Source organism: Anomalospiza imberbis, chromosome 15, assembly GCF_031753505.1.
Source record: "Anomalospiza imberbis isolate Cuckoo-Finch-1a 21T00152 chromosome 15, ASM3175350v1, whole genome shotgun sequence".
NCBI lineage: Eukaryota > Metazoa > Chordata > Aves > Passeriformes > Viduidae > Anomalospiza > Anomalospiza imberbis.
This window is the reverse complement of record NC_089695.1, coordinates 7,816,716-7,838,727: the sequence shown is the minus strand read 5'-3', so window position 1 is coordinate 7,838,727 and position 22,012 is coordinate 7,816,716. Positions and strand designations below refer to the sequence as shown.

General features: G+C 39.5%; 1 protein-coding gene across 1 annotated transcript; it reads left to right on the top strand.

Moving 5' to 3' along the window:
• Nucleotides 1-748: 748 nt before the first annotated feature.
• RAD50 (RAD50 double strand break repair protein) lies at nucleotides 749-19,965 on the top strand. Its single transcript, XM_068205670.1, has 26 exons — nucleotides 749-759; nucleotides 1,827-2,008; nucleotides 2,408-2,491; nucleotides 2,727-2,878; nucleotides 3,692-3,877; nucleotides 4,023-4,227; nucleotides 4,636-4,764; nucleotides 4,983-5,148; nucleotides 5,817-6,010; nucleotides 6,553-6,759; nucleotides 7,611-7,793; nucleotides 7,993-8,150; nucleotides 8,807-8,982; nucleotides 9,082-9,319; nucleotides 9,812-10,001; nucleotides 10,848-10,974; nucleotides 11,188-11,381; nucleotides 11,686-11,796; nucleotides 12,337-12,429; nucleotides 12,516-12,629; nucleotides 13,423-13,550; nucleotides 14,343-14,567; nucleotides 17,034-17,119; nucleotides 17,524-17,666; nucleotides 19,021-19,154; nucleotides 19,474-19,965. The coding sequence occupies exons 2-26, from the start codon at nucleotides 1,880-1,882 to the stop codon at nucleotides 19,658-19,660; spliced, it is 3,939 nt and encodes a 1,312-aa protein (XP_068061771.1). The 5' UTR covers nucleotides 749-759; nucleotides 1,827-1,879; the 3' UTR covers nucleotides 19,661-19,965.
• The last annotated feature ends 2,047 nt before the right edge of the window (nucleotides 19,966-22,012 follow it).

The window sequence follows — 22,012 nt, the reverse complement described above, 5'->3', positions numbered from 1 at the left end:
TTATTATTTACCATAATATTTATTGTATTTTACTTTGTTTTCTATTATTAAACTGCTCTTATGTCAACCTACAAGTTTTAGAATTGATTCTTCTCCCCATTCCACCTCAGCTTGGGGGGAAGAGCCAGCAGCTGTGTGGTGCCTCATGTCCACAAATAAGACAGACATTAAAGCTATAGGGAGTGTCCAAGGGAGGGCAATGAGGATGGGGAAGGGTCTGGAGAAGAAGCCATACGAGGAGCAGCTGGGGGTACTTGGTCTGTTCACCCTGGACGAGACTGAGGGCACATCTTGCAGCAGGGTACAGCGGCAGATACCGATCTCTTCCCCGTGGTGGACAGTGACAGGTCATGAGAGAATGGCCTGAAGCTGTGTCAGGGGAGGTTTATGCTGGGTATCAGCAGAAGGCTCTTCACCCGGAGGGTGGCTGGGCACTGAACAGGCTGCCCAGGGCAGTGGTCACAGCCTCCAGCCCGACACTGCTGAAGAGCCGCTGGGACAAGGCTCGAGGCAGATGATGCGGCTCTTAGGAAAGGCGCCGCGCAGGGCGGGAGCTGGACTCGATGACCCTTGTGGGTCCCTCCCAGCTCAGCTTATTCTGTGATTCTGTGATTTCCAGCTGGGTTTAAACCACGACACCGCCTCCAAACGCCATCGCTCCTTCCCGAGCCCTCAGAGGCCGCCGCAGCCCCGGCAGGGCCCTGCCGGCGCGCAGCCGGCCGCAGGCGGCCCGGGGGGCGGTGCGAGCGCGGCGGGCGGGGCCGCCATGGCGGGGCCGGGCCGGGCGCGGGGGCTGCCGGGGCGCGGGCCGGCGGCGGCGGCGAGCGGAGGTGACCGCGGGGACGGGGCCGAGGGGGCGGCCGGGCCGGGGGCGCGGTGCCGCGGCGGGCTCGGCTCGGCTCGGCTCGGCTCGGCTCGGCTCGGCTCGGCTCGGCTCGGCTGGGCTGCGCTGCGCTCCGGCGGCGGGTGGGGGAAGGGCTGTCTCCCTGGAAAACGTCCGCCCCCGGCGCGGCGCGGAGCTCCGGGCGGGAAAGCCCCGCTGCCACCTCTGCCTCGGCAGGAAATGCCCTTTCCCGGGCCGAGCCCCGCCGGGCACCCCCGGAGGAGCCGCGGGAGGGCCGAGCCCGAGCTGTCGGGCTCGTGAACACCCCCGGAGCCCACACAGCACACAGGCGTGTTTGCCGCGGGTCGGGACGGGCCTTGCGGGCCGAGCTGCCTCCCCCAGACCTCGCCAGTGCCCGGGGCAGCTCCCACCCCTGCACAGCCCCATGGCCAGGGAGGGCTCGGGTCTGCCTCTTGGCAGCGCGAACTGGGACAAGGTGCTGGGTCTGGTGCTGGATATGCCTGTGAGAAACTGGCATTGGCAAAGCTTGCACAGTGTTGGCTGTTGCAGTACAACAGTGGCTTGTCAAAGGGGAAAAAATACTGGGCCTTCTCTTGTGTTTGGGGCATTCTGAGGGCACCTGCTTAGTGTTTGGGAAGTGGAATAAAAGGTTATTTGGGGCTGTCGTGTTTGATTTCATGATACATAGTGTGGTGCCTAGCTTGAAATTCATTGATTTCTCAGTTTGAAATAAATAAGGTTTTGCCTTCAAATGTTTTGTACGTTGAACAGTAAGTGAAGAGCCTTAGCTGTGTTTTTAAATATATTCATCATATATGATCCATGATCCAGTCATTCCATGATTCTGTGATTGTAGGGTACAGTTTGAAAGTATCATTGCATGGAGTATGTAGGCTTTACTTGCTTGTATAGGTGTTTAGCCAGATTTCAGCAGGCTATTGTGATTTCTGCCTACTGGATTTTTCACAAAGCTCTGTTTTACAGGATTTACAGTGTTTTCACCTTTGACTTTGGAACAGAAGTTGTTCAGCAGAAATGTCGAGGATTGAAAAAATGAGTATCCTTGGAGTGAGGAGTTTCGGGGTAGAAGATAAAGACAAACAAATTATCACTTTCTTTAATCCATTAACTATTTTGGTGGGACCAAATGGTGCAGGAAAAACGGTAAGCCTCACTTTATGTTTGGATTTGAGCTGTAAATAGGTCTGGAAGGGCATAACATGTGCATAATAATTTCTGCAGAAAGGTATTTAATAATATTGCAAAAGTTATGCTGTTTGCTATAAATAGCATGTTGTTTAGTGTTACTAGAAATCTGCTTTCATGCCTGGAATTTGCAGAGCGCTAGTTGATATTTTTCATAGCAAATTGATCCAGATCCTGATTAAAACTGCTTTTGCAAAGTATCATATTTTTATGGTACTCAAAAATTAAAATGTTATTTCTCTTTCTTTATTTCTCTAACTCATTTGTAAGTGTTTGGGCTGTTACTGTGGATGTGCCTGTAGTCCATCTTGGTTACTCTAAATTTGTCTTTATAACTGTATTCTTCTGTTTTCTTAGACTATCATTGAATGTCTTAAATATATATCCACTGGTGATTTTCCTCCTGGCACCAAAGGGAAAACATTTGTTCATGATCCAAAGGTAAGTCATAATGACTAGGTGCAATGTGTGTTTATGCCTAACTAAAATACTCCACTGCACTCAGGCTGTGAATAAAATAGGGATGCTCGAGTCATAGCCAGCCTTGAGCTGAAATGAGGAAGAGCAGAGAGCTGGGGGTGATTAGAACATGCTCCACAGCTGGAGAGGCATATATTCATTGGGATGCTGAGAAGAATTCCCCTCATTCTGTTTTTTTTTTTTGCTTCTACCAAAGGTTGCCAATGAAACCGACGTTAGAGCGCAGATTCGGTTGCAGTTCCGTGATGTCAATGGGGAGGTCATGGCTGTCCAGCGCTCCATGGTCTGTACCCAGAAAGGCAAGACTCCAGAATTTAAAACACTGGAATCTGTCATTACTAGAACAAAGTAAGTTGTCAAGTGTTTCTTCTTACTTTGGCATGAAGATAGGTTTGGACATGGTATATTTTTATGCATGAGATAAGAGAAAATTAAATAATATATCCCTTGACATAGCTACTAGTGCTTTTAGATTATAAAGATGTGTAGTTTCATTACTTTATCTGTTAGGTGATTGAAAAAATCCCACATCTGATAGCCATGGTGTTAAGAAATACTTATATCTGTTGACTTGCATTTATTGAAAACTTTATTGGTAATAAGGATGGTGAGGCACTGGCAGAAGTTGCCCAGAGAAGCAGTGGCTGCCCCATTTCTGGAAATATTCAAGGCCAGGGTGGATGGGGCTTGGAGCAGCCTGGTTCTGTGAGTAGCATCCCTGCTCGTGGCAGAGGGAATGAGATGGGTGATACAGACGTTTCCAACCCAAATCATTCCATGATTCCGTGATTGTAGGGTACAGCTTGAAAGTATCATTGTGTGGAGTCTGTAGGCTTTACTTCCTTTACTACCCTTTTCAGTTTCGCATCATTTTTGGCCCATGTTTAACTCCCATCTCCACCGTTTATGTATATTCCTTTAACTCAAGAGCTGTCCTGCCCCCTCTGGTGGTTCCTCAGAGTTCTAATATGTGCAATAGTCTGACTTCAAAAATTGGCAGTGTTAAATGCCTTTGAGCATGGTAATTTTGTGCTTAAAAATTGTTACTTGTTAAATTTTTTTTGAATGGGGATGTTACAATTCGGTTATAATGTTAAAATGCAGTTCACTTTTTGAAGGAGGTGCCAGTAACTTCTTTGGGGATTTTCTTTGTCTCCACAGGCATGGTGAGAAGGTCAGTCTGAGTTCCAAGTGTGCTGAAATAGATCGGGAAATGATCAGCGCCCTTGGTGTTTCCAAATCTGTGCTTAACAATGTCATTTTCTGTCACCAAGAAGAATCCAACTGGCCGTTAAGTGAAGGGAAGGCTCTGAAACAAAAATTTGACGAGATCTTTTCAGCAACAAGGTTTTTCCCTTTACTGTAATTTAATAAAAACTAAGTAAAAAATGTCTTCTCATAACATAAACGTTAATAAAAATGTCTAAGGCATTGCTTCATACATCAGCATTGCTGTATTGTCAAAGCAGCTGAAATTTTGCTTTTTTTAAAGGTATATCAAAGCACTCGAAGCTCTGCGTCAGGTACGACTGAAACAAAGCTTGAAAGTAAAAGAGTGTCAGACAGAACTGAAATATCTGAAACAGAATAAAGAGAAAGCACAGGAAATCCAGGATCATCTCAGCAACAGAGAAGCTCAACTGGCTGCTTCTAAGGAGAATGTAGTATCAATTGAGAACCAGCTTGAGCCTCTAAAGGTAATTTCCACGAGGATTATGTTAATACTTTAAGACAAAACAATAAAAGAAGTGAAAGGTGGATTGGTTAAAAGTCTTGCACTTTTGTATCTAATCCTTTGCCCTGCAGCAGAATCCAGCATACCTCAACTCACCTGGCAGATGTAGCTCTAATCTGTAAACAGACATTGAAGGGTTAAGAATAGAATTCTTGTAGCAGTATTGGGTTTTTGTCAGTTTAAAATCTCTCTGAAATTTAGCTGGCATCTAAAACCATTTTAAGCTAAAACTAAATCAAAAACCAAACTAAAGCTTAGCATTCCCTATTTTATAAACATATTGAATGAAACTGGAGGTTTTGCACTTAAAATAATTGATTATGGGGTTCATAAACTGAGGAGATATTTTACTTACCACATTCTTTTGCAGAACTCTCTGGCAGTGGTTGAACAGAATCTCACAAAAGTAATGAGGTTGGACAATGAAGTGAAGGCCCTCGAGAGCAGGAAGCGGCAGATGGAAAAAGATAATCAAGATCTGCAACTGAAGATGGAAAAGGTTGCCTTTATGACAAAAAACTTAGATTATTTTACTTTATAAGTCTAAGAAAAACAGTTTTCCAGTTTTGCTCGCTGAAGATTTTCCCTCTGTATGTCTATTTTAGAAATTCTGCATGTGAGGTGTTTAAACTCTTATTTCTTTAATTCGGTTGTGCTAAAACCGATACATTTTTAAAACATCAGTAGTTGACTTAGAAATCTGTATGTGGTGTACAGGTTTTTCAAGGAACAGATGAACATCTAAGGGATAGGTACCAGAACCACCAGAGAATAGTGAAGGAGAAGGAGAAGAGATTGTTGGACTGTAAGCGTGATTTAGAGAGAGCCACTAAAGAGTGCCAGAGATTCAACAGTGAGAAGTCAGAGCTGCTTATTGAACGAGGTATTTTAGACTTCATTTATAGTCTTGTATGTTTTCTAATGTAATTAAATCTGAAATGGAACTACTGATAATTGAAGTGATCTGAACCGGACAAAACTCCTAAAATGTGTGTTAGTTCAAGTTCACCTGCACAGTGGGGTGGGAGATTGCTGGTGGAGAAGTTTAGGTCTTTTTCTCCTGGAGTTTCTAACATTTTTTCTGAGCTATAATTACAACATGTAGTACATTTTGTCATATAACAGAGAAAAAGCATGAAAGCTGAATGCCTGGCATTCTCCATGCCTCCTGTGGGGACTGGGGACAAGTCAGAGGGCTTTAAGTTAATGTTCTTTCAATTGTGTATCCTTTTTTGATGGATTATGGGAATTTCAGCAAAGCTGTAGTAGTTGAGATACAGAATACATGCTTATATAAAATACATTCAGGCTTTGTTTTTTTTATCAGAATAATATTTTTAGTGGTTTTAGGGTTTACTTTTGAATTATTATTTAATTCATAAAAATTTATTTACCTGAAATAGCAATCCCTACCTATAGCTTCATATTCCATAGCTTTTGTGTTGTTGAAAAATACTTCAAGGTTTCAAAGGCTTTAAACTGGTTTTGAATCCTAAGCATGTCTTCTGCCTCAGTTTTTGAACATTTATGTCACTTTTTCTTTTTGTGGAGGTCGTCTTCAACTGCAGGCAGACCGTCACCAGGAGCACATTGTGACCAGGGATTCCCTAATTCAGTCTCTGGCAGCACAGCTGGAATTAGATGGGTTTGAGCGAGCACCTTTCACTGAAAGGCACATTGCCAGTTTTCGCAGGCTGGTGAAGGACAGGCAGGACAGAGATACAGAAGCTGCAAATCGGATGATGGTAAGAATTTTGTTGTTTAAGTAGTGTAATTTGTATAGGCCATTGGTGTTTCATCAGTGCATTTGGGTCTTTATGGTGCTGGGAGAAAGTGTTGGTGAGGGGGAACTGAAGCTGGTTTTTTTTCTTGAATTCTTGGTTATGTGTCATCTTTCCATTGAAATTAGTTTTGGAATTAGGAGTGGTCACCACGGCTATTGAACAGGCAGTTCATCAGAGAGGTTCCTCTAGCAGTCCTCATGCAGGTGGATCACTGGTAAGCTTAAAAACATGAGGAAGAATTACAGTGGGCACCTGGTTTAAAAATAAACAACTTTTTGTTGAAGTCATGTTCAAAATGGAGTTGCTACATACAGGATGCTACTGGTATGATGCATCTGCATTCCTATCAAAAACATTTCAACAGATAATTTTGGACAAGTTGTAGTTTTCACAGTATTTCAGTGTTTTACTGTGGTGAATATTGGCACACTAGTGTGAAAAAGTATTTTAAAATATTTTCCTGTGAAAAAATAATGAATATATTATTGCTGATCTTCTTTCAGAGAGAATTTGCACAGAAAGAAGCAATGAAACAAAAACAGATAGATGAAATGAGAGACAAGAAAACTGGATTAGAAAGAACCATTGACCTGAAATCAGACATTCAAAATAAGAAACAAGCAGAGCTGAAGAATGTCAAATGTGAATTGCAGCAGTTGGAGGGGTTTTCAGACAGGATTAGTGAGTTGGATGAGGAGATTGGCAAGATGGTAAGTTAGTGTGTAATTAAAGAAATTATAGAAGCTTGAAGAAAAAACTTGTGGCTTTATGATTAAAAAAATACACCAAAACCCATAACCTCCCCCTTGATGTTTACTCTTTCAGGTGTGTTTTTGCCCTTTTAATACCCTGTATGCTTTGTCTGTTCAGACAGCGCACCCTTTGGGGCAGGGTCTGTTCACCACCTTGTTTTTGTACAGTCCCCACATAGAATGTGCTGCTTCTGCTTGGTGAGTTGAAAACAGGGTAATAGCACAGCTGGCAGTTAGGAGATTGGTTACTCTCAAATTATTGGGCCAGAAACTTTGAATGGAAAGTTCCATAATACCTACATTTTTGGAGATAACTTGCATGTGACATGGACTAGTTGGTTATAGTGTTTTATCTGATGAAGAAAATTTAAAACATTTTATGTTCCAGCTGAAGAGCTGTTTATGCCTTTGTAGCCAAATACTTTATGTTTGTTAGCAGTATATGAATTCTGCTTGACAGTGTTTTTTCTAGCCTCCTCACTAGGGTAATTCCAAATTTAATATACAGTAGATACTAAAATATAGACAATCAGACCAAGTATGAGTGAGCTTCTGGTAAATGCAAGAACAAGATGGGGCAGTGCTGCATTCCAAGACTGCATACAGTGTCTGTCTGGGGCTTTTCTTGCCCCACACCAGTCACAGCCTTTGTCCTTTTGCATTTATTATTTACAAATCTTGTGTTATTCCTGTAATAGCTCCTGATACTGCAGCCAGGTAGCTAAATAGTTTTTTTCTGTTTCCTTTACCTGGAACTTTATTGAATTTTGTAATTACTTATGTCTTCTGGGCTTTTATTTTTTGTATAGGAACATGAACTGGAGAAGGCTGAGAGGAACAGCAATGTAGAAACACTGGAACGGGAGGTACAGACTCTGCAAAATGAGAAAATAAACCTGGACAAAGCTCTTAGGAGGTTGGATCAAGAGATGGAGCAGTTGAATCTACACACCACAACAATTACCCAAATGGAGATGCTGAAGAAAGACAAAGTAATGTTTTTATCAATATCTCATAAGAGACGGACATGAAATTGATACAGTTGCTCCAACATTTGTGTATTTTTCAGGTGTTTATCAACAATCAGTTATAGAGCTTCTGATTTCTTAGAAGCTATTAGCTTAATAAATGCATTGACAGTTATAAACCTGAAGATAGGAAAATTTCATTTAAAGTGCTTCATTTTCCCAGGCAGAGAAAGAAGATCAGATTAGAAAAGTCAAGTCAAGACATTCTGAGGAACTAACATCACTGCTGGGATACTTTCCCAATAAAAAACAACTTGAAGACTGGCTTCATGGTAAAAATAAAAAGATTAATCAGACAAGGGATACTCTTGCAAATCTGAAGTAGGTATTAATTTAAGAGATTATTTCTCCATAAGTTTTTATGTAATTATGAATTTAAGTGTTGGAAAGTTTCATATGTCCAAAATACTTTTTACATTAATTCATTAGTGTTTATTTAGTTATCTGCAAAATCAGAGAAAACATCCTGCAGAGTGCCTGTGATACAGTTTGTGCTAGTTAATAAAATCACAACATTTGTAGTGTGTCAAAGGCAGCACTAAAAGCAGATAGCAAAATAGTGATCTGGAACACCCTTAGTTGTTTGTACTAATTATAGCTGAATGAATGTGCCTGGGGCTGGAAATTGCTGGTTTTCTGATTTTTTGATAAGTCACAGAGTGGCTAGTGACTATATCACAAATTCATGTGTGATTACCTGTTCTTGGTTTCATTTGATTATATAAAACAATTAGAGTAGGAAGTTTCTTGTCAGTAATCATCTAGAAAACAGAAGGGATTTAAAATTAAATACTTATGCTGTACTTGGATGAATAAAAAGTTCATGCTCTAGATCACGTGAAAAATCAATAAAGAAGAATTGATGAATAGTTCTATAATTCCAATTTCAGATTACCTTTCCATGGTTTTTGGTTTTGCTTAAACAGTCTAAATCTTTGCGTTTAGGTAATAAAAGTGTTTCTGCATTAATATTTCAGCAAGCAACTGGCATCAGTAGAATATGATAAAACTTATGCCAGTAATGAGCTAAAAAAAAAAGAAGCCCAGTTGTCCAGTCATGAAGCAAAACTTTTTGATGTTTGTGGAAGTCAAGATTTTGACAGTGACCTGAACAAACTTCAAGATGAAATTGAAAAAAGTTCCAAACAGCGAGGTAAATTCGTGTATAGCTTTACTTTTTTTCCCTGAAATACTAATTTAACTGACTATGCACTGGTTTTCCAACTAAGTCTTCTGTTTGTTTTTCACCCAGCTGTGCTTGCTGGAGCCACTGCAGTTTATTCACAGTTCATTACACAACTGACGGAGGAGAGCCAGTCTTGTTGTCCAGTTTGCCAAAGAGTTTTTCAGACAGAGGCTGAACTGCAGGATGTCATTAGTGATCTGCAGTCTAAACTGCGGCTTGCCCCAGACAAACTGAAGTCAACGGAGTCTGAGCTTAAAAGAAAAGAGAAAAAACGTGATGAAATGATGAGTCTTAAACCACTGCGGTAAAGTGCTTAGGAAACCATATTGCTACAGGCTGTTTTCTTTCAAATGTGTGGGTTTTGGTTATTAAAAACTATGCAGACATCAAGAAGGCTTTATTCTAGGGCTGGTTAATTAATTTCAAAATGTCATTGTTGGGATAAATATTTTGAGTGAATTTGAGGACATACGAGGGTAGAGTTTTCCTTCACAAGAGGGCACTCTTGTTTAGTGCTTTGTACCTTCTCTTGAGCACTTGCTGTAATGAAGTTAAAAACCAAAAGAGGTTCTGTTTGCTTGTTTGTATAATCTCACCTAAAATGAGGGATGTATTACCTTAGCTGGGTATGTAACATAAGATTAGTTAAATGTGGGCAAGGTTAAGGGGATACTATTTTAGCTAAATTTAGTCTTCCACTACTAAATCATATAATGGATTTTGTGATCTTGAATGTCTTCAATTTATGCTGCTGTTTCTGACAAGGGAAATTTTAGGGATTTATATTTTATTGAAGGCGTACTGTAGTTGAACTCCAAGATAAGGAAATTCCAGACCTGAGGAACAAGATCCAGAATGCAAACAGAGATTTAACAGGCCTGAAGGGTGAGATAGAAGAACAGGAATCACTCCTCCAGGCAGCTTTGTCTGAGGAAGAAGGTGCCAAGGCACGTTTACAGGATATAACTCTGATGGAAAGGTATCAGGTATGCTTTGGTAACTTTTTTAGTACATAAAATGATACTCCCTTGCATTTAAATATATAATTATTCAGTAATATGACAGAACATTGAGGTCTTATTTTAAAATACTTCCAAAGACAGTATAACGTAGGTGCTCTTGTACTAATAAACTTCAGTTTACAAGTTTGGGGTTTTTTTGAGCATCACAGAGTCCCTTGAGTTCTGATTCAGTTCTGTGCTATATTAACTGAAAAAAGAGGTGTAATCCAGAACTGAGCACAACCACAAGTATACCTAATTGTTTTCAGTCCTCATAGTCATTATAGGTCACTGTATTCCTACCATCTCACCTGTGTTTCCTGGTTCTGTGCCATCTGATTATATGGTAAAGGGAAAGAGAAATCCCGCACTTTTTATTATCCTGGCATAGGAGACCATTTTGAGCAGTCTTCATGCCTTTATTACCAAGATGAAATCTTTGCTCGACTGAGAACCTTCAGAGGAGCAATTAGGGAACCTGAGGCCAGGCAGAGGACTGAGAGCATGTCACAGGGTGATGTCAGCATCTCCTGAGGCTCCAGCAATTCCAGTGTTGGAGGCACAGGTTGCACATGGAGCTGAACTGAAGTGGTCTGGGGATGTTAAAGGCTTGTGCATCCTTATTGGCTGATTCCATCCACAGTTAGGAATTCCAGTTCCTAGCAGCTGACATAATCCTACTGCTAATGATGTGACATTGCTCTACAAGGGAAGGTAAATTGGAAGTTCTTGAGTGCCCAAGCCCTGAGCTTGTTCTTATGTGCCAAAGGTGAAAAAATACATTGTTAAAGGCTAATGCAGTAGTAATGGTACTTTTCCTCATACTTTCAGACTGATATCAGGGATGTTGAACGGAAAATTGCTCAGCAGGAGGCTAAGCTGCTAGGAGTCAATTTAAGTAGAACTGTGCTTCAAGTAAGCCAAGAAAAACAAGAGAAAAAACACCTGTGGGATACAGGTAGGTCCTACAAACCTGTTACTTCATTTTTATACTAAAAGTAATGTTCCAAAATTCTTGCCATTAAAATTTTGGTTTATTTATTTTATGTATTCTCCTAGTTGCTTGTTACTGGTTTTTGGGGTCATACCAGCTTAATCTAGAGATGAATTTTCATAAGGATTACAATAATGGTTTTAACAGCAGGTTGACTCTGTTTGCTTTCATCTGCAGTTACTAGTAAAATTGAGTTAAATCAGAAACACAAGCAGGACCAGCAAAGCCAGATTCAGCAGCTGAAGAGTGCAGTTAATGACCTCAAGGCAGAGAAGCTGCAGATTGTCAGCAGCATGCAGCGGCGGCGGCAGCTGGAGGAGCAGACTGTGGAGTTAACCACTGAGGTTCAGTCCTTGTGCAGAGAGATCAAGGTGAGAAATACTCTCAGTTGTCTAACCCTTAGCTTTGCTGACCTTGAAATAATAATAATCTTGTCATACTTAATATTGTCTCTAGTCCTAGACAGTGGGATGGATTTTTAAATGTTTATACTGTGCTGCTATTGTGTATCTTTAGGAATTTCCAGAACTTTAAAAATACATATTTTCATATTTCCTTCTTTTAATACACATAAAAAAGAAACAAGTAACCACAATACTTTTTTTACTGCTTGAAAAATTATTGATCTTTGCCAGAATGCAAAAATAAAAACTACTTTTTCAAACTACTTTTCAGGAAGCAGAAGAACAGGTACTTCCTTTGGATGCAAAGTTAGACAAATTGCAGCAGGAGAAGGAGGATCTAGTGAATAAAAGGACTGCAAGTAATAAAGAAACGCAAGAGAAGGTTTGTTTGCTCTTGGCATAGCTGTGAGATGGGATTAGATACTGTTTTTCAGTGGGTGGAAGCTGTGGTACTGAGTTTGCTTTTAAGAAACATCAGTGACACCAGGAGTTGTTTTAGATTGATAGAGCTTTTAGGGAAGTAAAGGAACGTGTCAGTCAGGACATGAACTCAATTGTAATTTACCTTTGGCAGTCTTGAAAAAAGACTTCTTGGGACATTTGGCAATATTTATTGGCTGATGGCATTCAAAAGCCCTTCCTAAATAGACCCAAGATTAACAGCAGAGATGACCTTCACCCATCCTTGCCAAGAGACACACTGGTTCTTCCCAGGTTAAGTGGTCCTCATTCGTTTTGGGAAACATTTTCATGCTTGTAAGATGTACTGGGGATTGTAGAAGCTGAAGACTTTATTAGAAAACTAAAGGGAATTACAATAAGGAATTGGACTTTGGCGGTAGTGTTATCCAGTATCTTTGATACAGAGCATATCTGTTCTTGGACATAAGACCATATTTCATTTGATATCTTTTCTCTGCAGATGAATAGCATAAATGAAAAAGTTAAAGATATAAACAAATATGTGAAAGAAATTGAAAACTATATTCAACAAGGAAAAGAAGAGTATAAAAAGGTAATCTAAAAACCAGTCAATACGAAGTTAGCATCAGAAGTACTTTTGTTTTTAAATCTTACGCCATTTTCTTAATCTTTCTTAAGCAAAAGGAGTCTGAACTTGATGAAGTAAATTCTCGTTTGGCTGCCTGTGAGAAACAGAAGGAAAAGATAAGTAAAGAGATGGAAATGACCCGACAAGATATTGACACTCAAAAGGTGAATATGTTGTTTAAAGTATACTTGGCATAGTTTAAATAATTCCTAGTTCTGGTTTGTCTGCCTAGGCCTGTAGTGGTGTGAAATTAGCTTCCTCTTGATTTATTTGATCAGTTTTTAGTCACAGTAGTTGCTATACATGCATTAGGCTGAAAATAGTCTTGAGATTTGTATGTGGAAATTTAAAAACCATTTATCTCTATTATCTGATGGTGTTTCTAAGAGTTAAGTCTGGTGGGATAGTAGTCAGCATTTTCAGGAGTATCTCTATGTGGAGGATACCTGCCTTTATAAGTAAAGTACAAACTGCAGGTACCAAAAGTTGCTTGCTATTCCAGATTTATCATGTACTTTAGATTCTTGTGTATATGTTTCAAATGCTGTTTACATTCCTTATAGGAAATATGTCTTTCCCCATTCTGCCCTTTCAGTTACTCTCTACTGTTGTAGAACTGCAATAGGAGACTTGATTAAATATATCCTTGCTTAAAACTACTTGTCCTAAAATCCTTGGTTGAAACATGGATAAATATTCTCAAAAAGAATCACTCTTGTGTTCACTTACGACAGTAAACAGTACAAAGTGTTATTCCAGTTTGAGAGATGAAATAATACTGCTGATTTCCATTTTACTCTATTTCTAGGACAAGGTAAGTTCTCACTGTGATAATTTTTGTTGTTTTCAATTACTTTATCCTTGCAGCATGTTTCAGAGTTGTGCAGAACCAATACAATGTAATTGATAACCAACATGCTGAAACATTATACAACATCTTGCTTTCTTTGGAGCTAGATACAAGAAAGGTGGCTGGAGGATAATCTCACTTTGAGGAAGCGGAATGAAGAGCTAAAAGAAGTTGAAGACAATATAAAACAACTTATGAAGGAGATGGGAGAAATGAAAGTCCCCCAGATGAAAAAGTAAGCGCCTTCAAAAAAGAATGGTGTGCTTTGCACAAGGATTCAATGAACATGTGGATGTTGTAGTCACTGTGTTTTAGTGTGTCCTGGTCCTCTTTTCACCCCATTCGTGCTGACCACTTCCTCCTTCACACTTGTGTTTGGTTCATATCCCTATGACAACAGTGTAAATGACTGTGAAATCATACAGTGCTTCTGGCTAGAAACAGAGGTATCTGCTCATACCTGTTCCAGTCCAAGCCTTTTCATGATGTTTACTGAGAAACCCACAATTAAATCATTCATGCTTCTGGATGAGAGTATTTAGTTTTTATTTTCAGTCTTATTTTCACTTAGTTCCCAGCAGTAAATTTTATGTTTACTTCAGTAGTTTATCTAATTGCTTAGATAATAAACACTTTTGAAGAGTACTTGCGCCTTTGCTGGTTCTTGCATGTGAAATATTTATTTAGCATGCTGGAGCTTACCCAGTAATTCATCTTATTTTGCTCAGTATCTATCTACAAAATTAATTTTTTTTGTTTCTCCATATAGCACTTTAGCATTTGAACTTGACAACTTGCTTCTCCCATTCAGAATAGTGATTAGAATATATTCTTAACAAACTTAGAACTATTTTTATCTCAATAGTGTCTTCATTTCAGTGGTATTAGTACTATAATTTTAACTGTTACCGACATTATAGATACGATACAATGAGCTGTTTTCCAACACAAACTCAAAATTAGAACCCTGATTCAAAATTTGAAACACTAAATACAAGATACATGTGTATCAATTATGGTTTGACAGTGAGCAGAAACATTTGGAGGAGAAAATAGAGTCTCTGAAAAGGAACCATCACGTTGCTCTTGGCCGCCAGCGTGGCTTCGAGGAGGAGATTGTTCGCTTCAGAAAGGAGCTCAGAGAGCCACAGTTCAAGGATGCAGAAGAAAAATACAGGGACATGATGATTGTCATGAGAACAACAGAGCTGGTGAACAAAGATCTGGACCTTTATTACAAGGCTCTTGATAAGTAAGCATTGTCAAATGAGGGTGATTCTTAAATGTCTTCATCTTTATTGGTATTGATAACCTTGATGCAGAAGCAGCTTTCAATTTCCGTCTTCCAGGGTGAATTAGAGAAAATTGATGTGATTCCTTGAGATACATAATTTCTCTTCATATATTCTGGCATTTAAATATTAAGAAAACATAAGGTATAACTTCCTAAGTAAATTAATGAAACTATACTGGAAACTGGTATACTACAGGATTGCTATGATGTAGGAAATTAGTGAGTTAATGTCTATAATGTAGATATATTAAATGCTTTGATGGTAATAATTGGAATTTAATAGATAAGTCTGATATTTGTATTCCCAATTCTCTGGAAGACTTATTTGGAGTTTTGATTGCACTTATATTTGCAGTACAGCAGTAGGAGAGATACAAAGAAAGTTGAGATCGATGTTTAAATACTTAATTTTTAACCTGAGCCCTTCTACTTTCATTTCTATAGCAATAGATTTTAGCATCTTCTGGTATATCTTAGCATGAATAACATATGCCAGGTAGATTTCTTGTTTCCCATGGCATTTTCTCAAGTAAATAATTGTGTTTTAAAGAATATTAAAATATAGACTTTTTTTTTTTTTGCCTTTTTCCAGTGTGGGTGGTTTTGTGTTTATATTAAAGAAAGTAAGATCATAAGAAACATGTCTGGCATTTGATGGAAAGTGTAGCAAGTTTGTTCTTGTTTCTGTTTCCTCTGGAGCTCTGTTTGCTAGTCCTGGACTGACTGGGCAAAAAGGGCATCTCAAAATTGGTAACCATATACAAAATAAAACGTGGCTCCCTAAAAACCCTGTTTGCTTGGTTATAATGATGGAATAGCAGTGAACAGCTTGATGGACAGTGGGAGAGGATTTTGGAATCAGTGGATACATTTCAGGAAATAGAAAACTGGTGCTCAGTGGCAGAAAGATAAATATTAGGAATGAAAAAAAGAGAAATTCCACTGTAGGAATTCTCAATACACCCATGTCTTGGAAAAAGTATGGAATTTTGGCCTTCTCTTTAAAATGCTTTACTAGTGCTGGAAAAAGGAGCACAAAAGAGTAATTACGTGGTTGAAGATAGAGCATAATGGTCAAGAAAAGAAACAAAATAAATGAGAACTTTCCAAGTTGAAAGGACATTCTAGAGGAACTCTGTTCTAAGCTGATTTGATAATAACATTAAATAAAGTAAACACAATATTAGAATGTAAGCTAATCCAAATTTGATAATGTGAAGATCTAAGTTATTCAGAGCATGTATAAGTCTTCCCTTTCAGTTGTAATGGAAATGCACTCCAAGAATTTCCTTTTTAGATTTTTTTTCTATGATATCAAATTATCTATTGTTTCTATTTAAGGCTAAACAGGAAAGCAGTCTTGTAATTTCAAGAAAAATAGATAAGCATCACTTAGCGGTAATCGTCTGAAAAATCAGCGAGGCAAAATGCTAACTCTAATGGCCAAAGCTGTATCTGTAGCTGGGAAAACCAGCAGTTTGGGTGTTCTATGCTATCAGATGATCTTTATTGACTCTATTTAGAGATTTATGATAAATATTGATGAGGAATGCATTCTTGGGACTAAGTAAATAATTGAAAACGCTTCATTTTTACTTATCTAAACCTATTAGAGTTGATACCTCAGTATTCCCCAGATCGGGTGGAAGAGCCAAGGTAGAAAAAGCATATGTAAAAGTCCATTTCAGAAGGATATTTTATTTCCACCAATTTTTTTGAAAGAAGACACTGCCATAAAGTGAGTGAGCATTTATTTCATTACAGAGTAGCTTTTCTGTAAAAAGCCAAGCGAGAAATGCAGTGTCCTTTTCTGAGTGTTTTGTAAGATTTCATCTGTTAGTGAACTAAAGTCATGCTACTATGTTAACCAGAGAAATTAAATTAAAAATTATTAATGATATCCTGTGTTCCTCTTGCTGCTGAAAAGTATTTCTTGTCACAATGCCTGTTTGGGTAATTACAAATTATTTTTAATAGGAATTCTCTGCTCTGAGGAGACTTCAGGTTCTCCTTTCCTGCTGTTTGCCCTGTTGGCAGACTGTGCCAGAATAACACTCCTGTTCTAGGAAGCTTAACATCAAATTCATCTTCTTGGTGTCAGGCCAAAAATAAACCTCACACATAAATCATGAATCTCTTTAAAAGTCAGGTAAAGTCATTCTCCATTGAGTGACTGCAAATATATTTGTTGTCATTACTTTCCTACTTCTTAGAACTGAGCTGCTTGTGAGCATAGAATTATTTATGCAATGGCATGTTGTTATTCTTAAGATACTTTTCTGTCCAAAATAAACTAGTATTTTGTCAGTTTTTAGTAAAAGTATTAAGGGAATGGAAAGGGAGCTGCCACATGCCTTAAAGCCCCTAGCAGTCCTTAGCAGTCCATGGTTGCATCTCTAACAGTTTACATTTTTTGTTTTTAAGAGCAATAATGACATTTCATAGCATGAAAATGGAAGAAATTAACAAAATAATTCGCGACCTGTGGCGAAGCATTTACAGAGGACAAGGTATGTAAAAATATGTTTTAAGTTTTACCCATATGTATCCATTTGATATTGGGCACTGCATAAGAAAGTGTTTGTTTGGGAAATAGCTGGTTCCATTCTAAAGGCTGTATCTGTTCTTCACCACTATAATCTTTTTATTGCACATTATATAGTAACATGCAGGATAAATAGAGTTAATTTTCACTTTTTTGTGTTTTCCAAAGGTTAGGTTTCTTTGTCAGAAGACAGTGCATGAGTTCATTCCTTCCATTTTGGAAAAGTTAAATTCCAAGATGGATCTATCAGTGGGAGTTCTGAATGGAATTTTTATTGTTACAACTTATTATATCTCTCATCTCCCATTAATCCAATGATATTTTTCAAGATTTTTGGTAATGTACGAACTCTCTCCTTCCCATTTTCAGATATTGAATATATAGAAATTCGCTCTGATGCAGATGAGAATGTCTCGGCCACTGACAAAAGAAGAAATTACAATTACAGGGTAGTAATGGTGAAGGGAGATACAGCACTGGATATGCGAGGAAGATGCAGTGCTGGGCAAAAGGTAATGAATGGCTCTTTATCTTCAGTACACAGCAGGAGGGATTCTGAAAACTGACTCACATGAATGCAGAGGTATCAAGTGACCATACAACAGTCAGCTCCAACTCTAATTTATTATTGTGTACAATTTCCCTTCACTCTCTCTGGGTGTTACACAATATGTGACTCAACATCTGAACCCTGCTTTGGGCTGCCAAAATCCATTGTTTCAGATGGGCACTAGGCTGATGCCCTGCAGGAGAGAAGGCTTTGACTTCCTCTGTCCTCAGGTTCAAGTCCTCCCGTTTTGTCTCTTCTGGTTACCACTGAGGTTACCTCAGCTTCAGGTCTATTGATTTGCTCCCTGGTTTGTTTGGTTTTTTTTTTTTTTCCTTTCTGAGCCCTTGATCTTCTTTTTGCAACTGTATCTACTTCTAAGTTGATAGGACCTCTCTTCCTCCAAATTATGCTGCTTTCACCTGCTGCTGACTACAGCCTTTCAGTTCATGTCACCAATATCACACCTAGCCATACTTCCAGGCACTGCATTTCCTCCTGTGCTGTCAGCTTGCAGCTCTGTGGGCTGTCCATTCATCTTCAATAACACACACTGGCCAAGTGGCCTGATGACACACCAGCTGTGACTATACCTGTGGTCAGAGTTCATCACAGTTAACCACACCCACACATGCTGAGGGTTGTTTCCACCTGTCTGTTCTATTAAATGTGTCCTCTCCTAGAGTAGGTTAGGATGTTGCGTTAGAGTCCTATGTAAATGAGAGTGAAACTTGAACAAGTTTCTTAGCTGAAATTCTGAGAATTCTTCTTTGATGATGAAATGTGATGCCAGCAGTTGTGATAATTGGAAAATATTTTTGGCAGCACAGTTTCCATTGAGTGTTCTGTAGTTTTTAGTAGTTGAGGAGATCTTGTAAATATGATTATGTATGTTGATGCAAAACTAACATAGAAGGTGGTAAATCCTACTGTCTTCCATTATAGTAAGAATCAGGAGTTCAGTAACTCAGTAATATGCAGACAAATTTCCACCTGCTGCAGTGGGGTGGGCTCAAGCAGAGTGTAGGGGTAATGCAAATGGCAGTTTTGTAGTGGCTTCACCTCAGATCAGAATCCTTACTTCCAGTGTCTTCTGAATTTTGAATGCTTCTTTGTAGAGTCAATCTTTGAATTCAAACTACAAGTTTCAATGTAGTTCTTCAGTAATTAGTTAGCTACTGTAATTTTGTGAACTGTCAGCACATTGTTCTGTAAATTTCAGTCATGGTTTGTAATGGCATTAAAAACAGGTTGTCACGTGTAGGTCCTCTTTAAACAGTTTGAAGCTTGAGATTTTTGTGTTTTTTCCTTTCCCTCAGGTGCTTGCTTCTCTCATCATTCGCCTTGCTCTAGCAGAAACATTCTGTATCAACTGTGGCATTCTGGCCCTGGATGAGCCTACAACCAACCTTGACCGAGAAAACATCGAGTCCCTGGCACATGCTCTGGTAGAGTAAGTGAGCTCTCCTTGTGGTGCTTTACAATGGGTATTTTTCAATGCCCATTTGGCAGTAGTGAATTATATTTTAAGCTGGCATATCTTTGTTGTGAGTAATTTTGGATTCCCTCTCTTTCTGGAAAAGAGAAAGGTATTTCTTATATAATTTGAGGGGTTTTTTTATGTGGTTAAAAAGAGTGGGTAATCAACATTAGATTACTCGATGGTTCATATCGTTATCAATAATGAAATGTTTTTGTGCTATGTGTTTGCAAGTTCTCTGATGCTACTATGGGATTTAGGTAAATGCACACTGGATAATATCTCTTTGTAGGATAATAAAGAGCCGCTTACACCAACGCAACTTTCAGCTGCTGGTGATTACTCACGATGAAGATTTTGTTGAACTTCTGGGCCGTTCTGAGTATGTGGAAACATTCTACAGGATAAAGAAGAACATTGACCAGTGCTCTGAGATCATGAAATGCAGTGTCAGCTCCCTAGGCTCCTATGTTCATTAGAATGCCAAGTAATTACATATTCAGACAGCCTAACCTGATAGATTATACACTGCCTGACTTGATAGAGCTCACTGTAGGTGTCTGAAAATGTAGTTCCTTCCTATCTTATTCTACTGAAGCTTTGTAATGATTTTAGCCAGAGTCTAAAACTGTGAGATTTTAAACTTACTACCTTTCTACATATTTCTGTGCCTGGGCTTAGGAATCACCATAATTTGAAAGAATTTAAATGAATGCCACACAGTTACATTTTGATGCATTTTATGATTTAAAAGTGAAAATAAAGTTGTGATGTTGTTTTTGCATGTTGTGTGGGACAAGTTACACAAGTTGCAGATTCTCTGAAATAGCTGCAGCTCCCAGGGGAATAACAGCTTGCTCTCCAACTCTGGCAAGGACAGCACTGATGGGTGTCACTTTGGTTGAAGGTGTGTTCATTGCTACCGACCTAATCTACCCAAAATTGACAAGCTTCAAAGAGAACTTTTACTACTTTCTCTACAAGCTAACCTAACTCTAGCTGTTCAAAGACAGAATAAAGCAAAGGCCCATCTCTAACCAGATGAATGAGTGAATTCTCTGCTCAGTGAGTTGTGTCGTGTTCTGATTCTTTGTGGCAGTGTCTGCAAACAGGAAAATGGAGCGTAAGTGTCTCAGAGATTTAGTGTGGATGCTGAGCTTTGCCTGCCCTGCTCTGAGCTCTTCCTGAAGCTCTTTTCCTTGGTGTGACAACAGCTAGGGGCCCTCCAGCTTGGCAGTCCCAGGGAACCTGCTTCTCAAATGGGAGTTACAGTGGAAAGCCATGGGGGTGGCCTGCTGCAAAATGCAAAGGGCCTCATCTCAAGTCCTGAGGTTGCACAAAGCATACCTTGCTGCTTCCAAAGCCATGCAAGCCCTGAGGGAAGGAATTTCTGGATTCCTGTTTCTTTGTAAGCAAGTCAGGGGCTACCTTGAATTCTTGGTGGGAATCCACAAGCAGAAGCTGGAGTTGCAGTTCTTTAAATCCTTGCAATCAGCAGTGATGGGCTGACCCTCCTCAGCAAACAGTGTATGACCAAAGCACAATTTCAAAGGAAAGATCTTTAAGTCACCATTAAAGAAAGTTAATTTCTGTAACATCGTTTCTCTTCAGCAAATGCTTAAATGAGCCTAAGAACATTGCATGTTGTCTGCCTTTCCTTCCAGGGTGTAGGAACCCCTTTATTTTGCAGGGATAAGGAGTTTGCAGGGGAGGGGTCCAAGCAGACCTGGCTTGTGTAGGCAGGGCCTGGGGCTGGTTGCTCATGATGGACCAGGGCCTTTGCCCTCAGGATGGCGTAGCTGAGCCCCTCACTTGACATCACACACCTGTCACACCACCTGCTGAGGAGTCTGGATGTCTGCACAGAAAAGGACAAAGCCCAGTATCCCCCAGCTCTGGTTCTTCTCAATGGCAAAGGCTCTTATCCCTCAGCCTTGGCCAGGGTCAGTGGCAGTAGGTGCCTTAAAGAGTAATGGCAGAAACCAAGATCTTCAGCTAAGGAATATTTCTACCTAAGTTTTCTGAAACTGCAAGTCACCAGTGTCAGGGTGACCCCAGTCATCGGGAAACCACTCAAAGATAAGAAAATGAGTGGGATTTCCTAGCAATTACGCTTTCACCAATTCCCCAAAAAATCAATGAACACACAACTTGCAAGGGAGGGGGGAGAGCAGGGATAGGAAAATGCTACTAACCTGCATTATGTTTGCAGTTTTAAATAGGAAGCTTCACTGACTCTAGTACTACTTCCTGAAGGGAAATTTTCTGAAAGATATAATCAACAGAAAAAAAAAGTGCTTTGTCTTTTCAAATTTGTCTGTACAACCTGTTTATTTTAGCATGGCACCCCAGCTCTGCACTGTCACCAGAAGTGATTCCCCAGCCTTTGTAAATTCTGTCCTGCTATTTTTTCCAACTTAAGGCCATGGCTCGCAGTTCCTCTATGAAGTACTTTGGGCACATTTTTCCTAATTGGCCTTTCCCAAGTTTATCCTCACATGTACTTTGATGCTAAATATTTTTCCAGAAGATAGGGATAACACAGGAAATGTAGTGGGAAACAAACCTCTCCTATATCAAATCAATTAAAATTATTTCAAAAAATTCACTGAATAATTTGAATAATCCATAGGCTCCTTGACAGGCAACAGCACGGAAAAGAGACTCTTCCAGCCCCACGGTTTTCATGTGGCCTGGATAATAAAAAAATGTGTTTATGTGAATCAAGTGTAAGAGAAACTTCAGGCACTTCCATGATACTCTGCTGTTGATGGACACCTTGGGAGAGTGAGGGCAGAAATGGCCCTGACTGCTGTGGAGGTGGCAGTGCT

Bases quoted from the DNA above. Each gene is read 5' to 3' on its own strand.
- RAD50 (XM_068205670.1), top strand. From the start codon at position 1,880: ATGTCGAGGATTGAAAAAATGAGTATCCTTGGAGTGAGGAGTTTCGGG. The intron at 6,011-6,552 runs GTAAGAATTTTG...ATCTTCTTTCAG, and splicing joins AAGCTGCAAATCGGATGATG to AGAGAATTTGCACAGAAAGA. The intron at 11,382-11,685 runs GTGAGAAATACT...ACTACTTTTCAG, and splicing joins CCTTGTGCAGAGAGATCAAG to GAAGCAGAAGAACAGGTACT.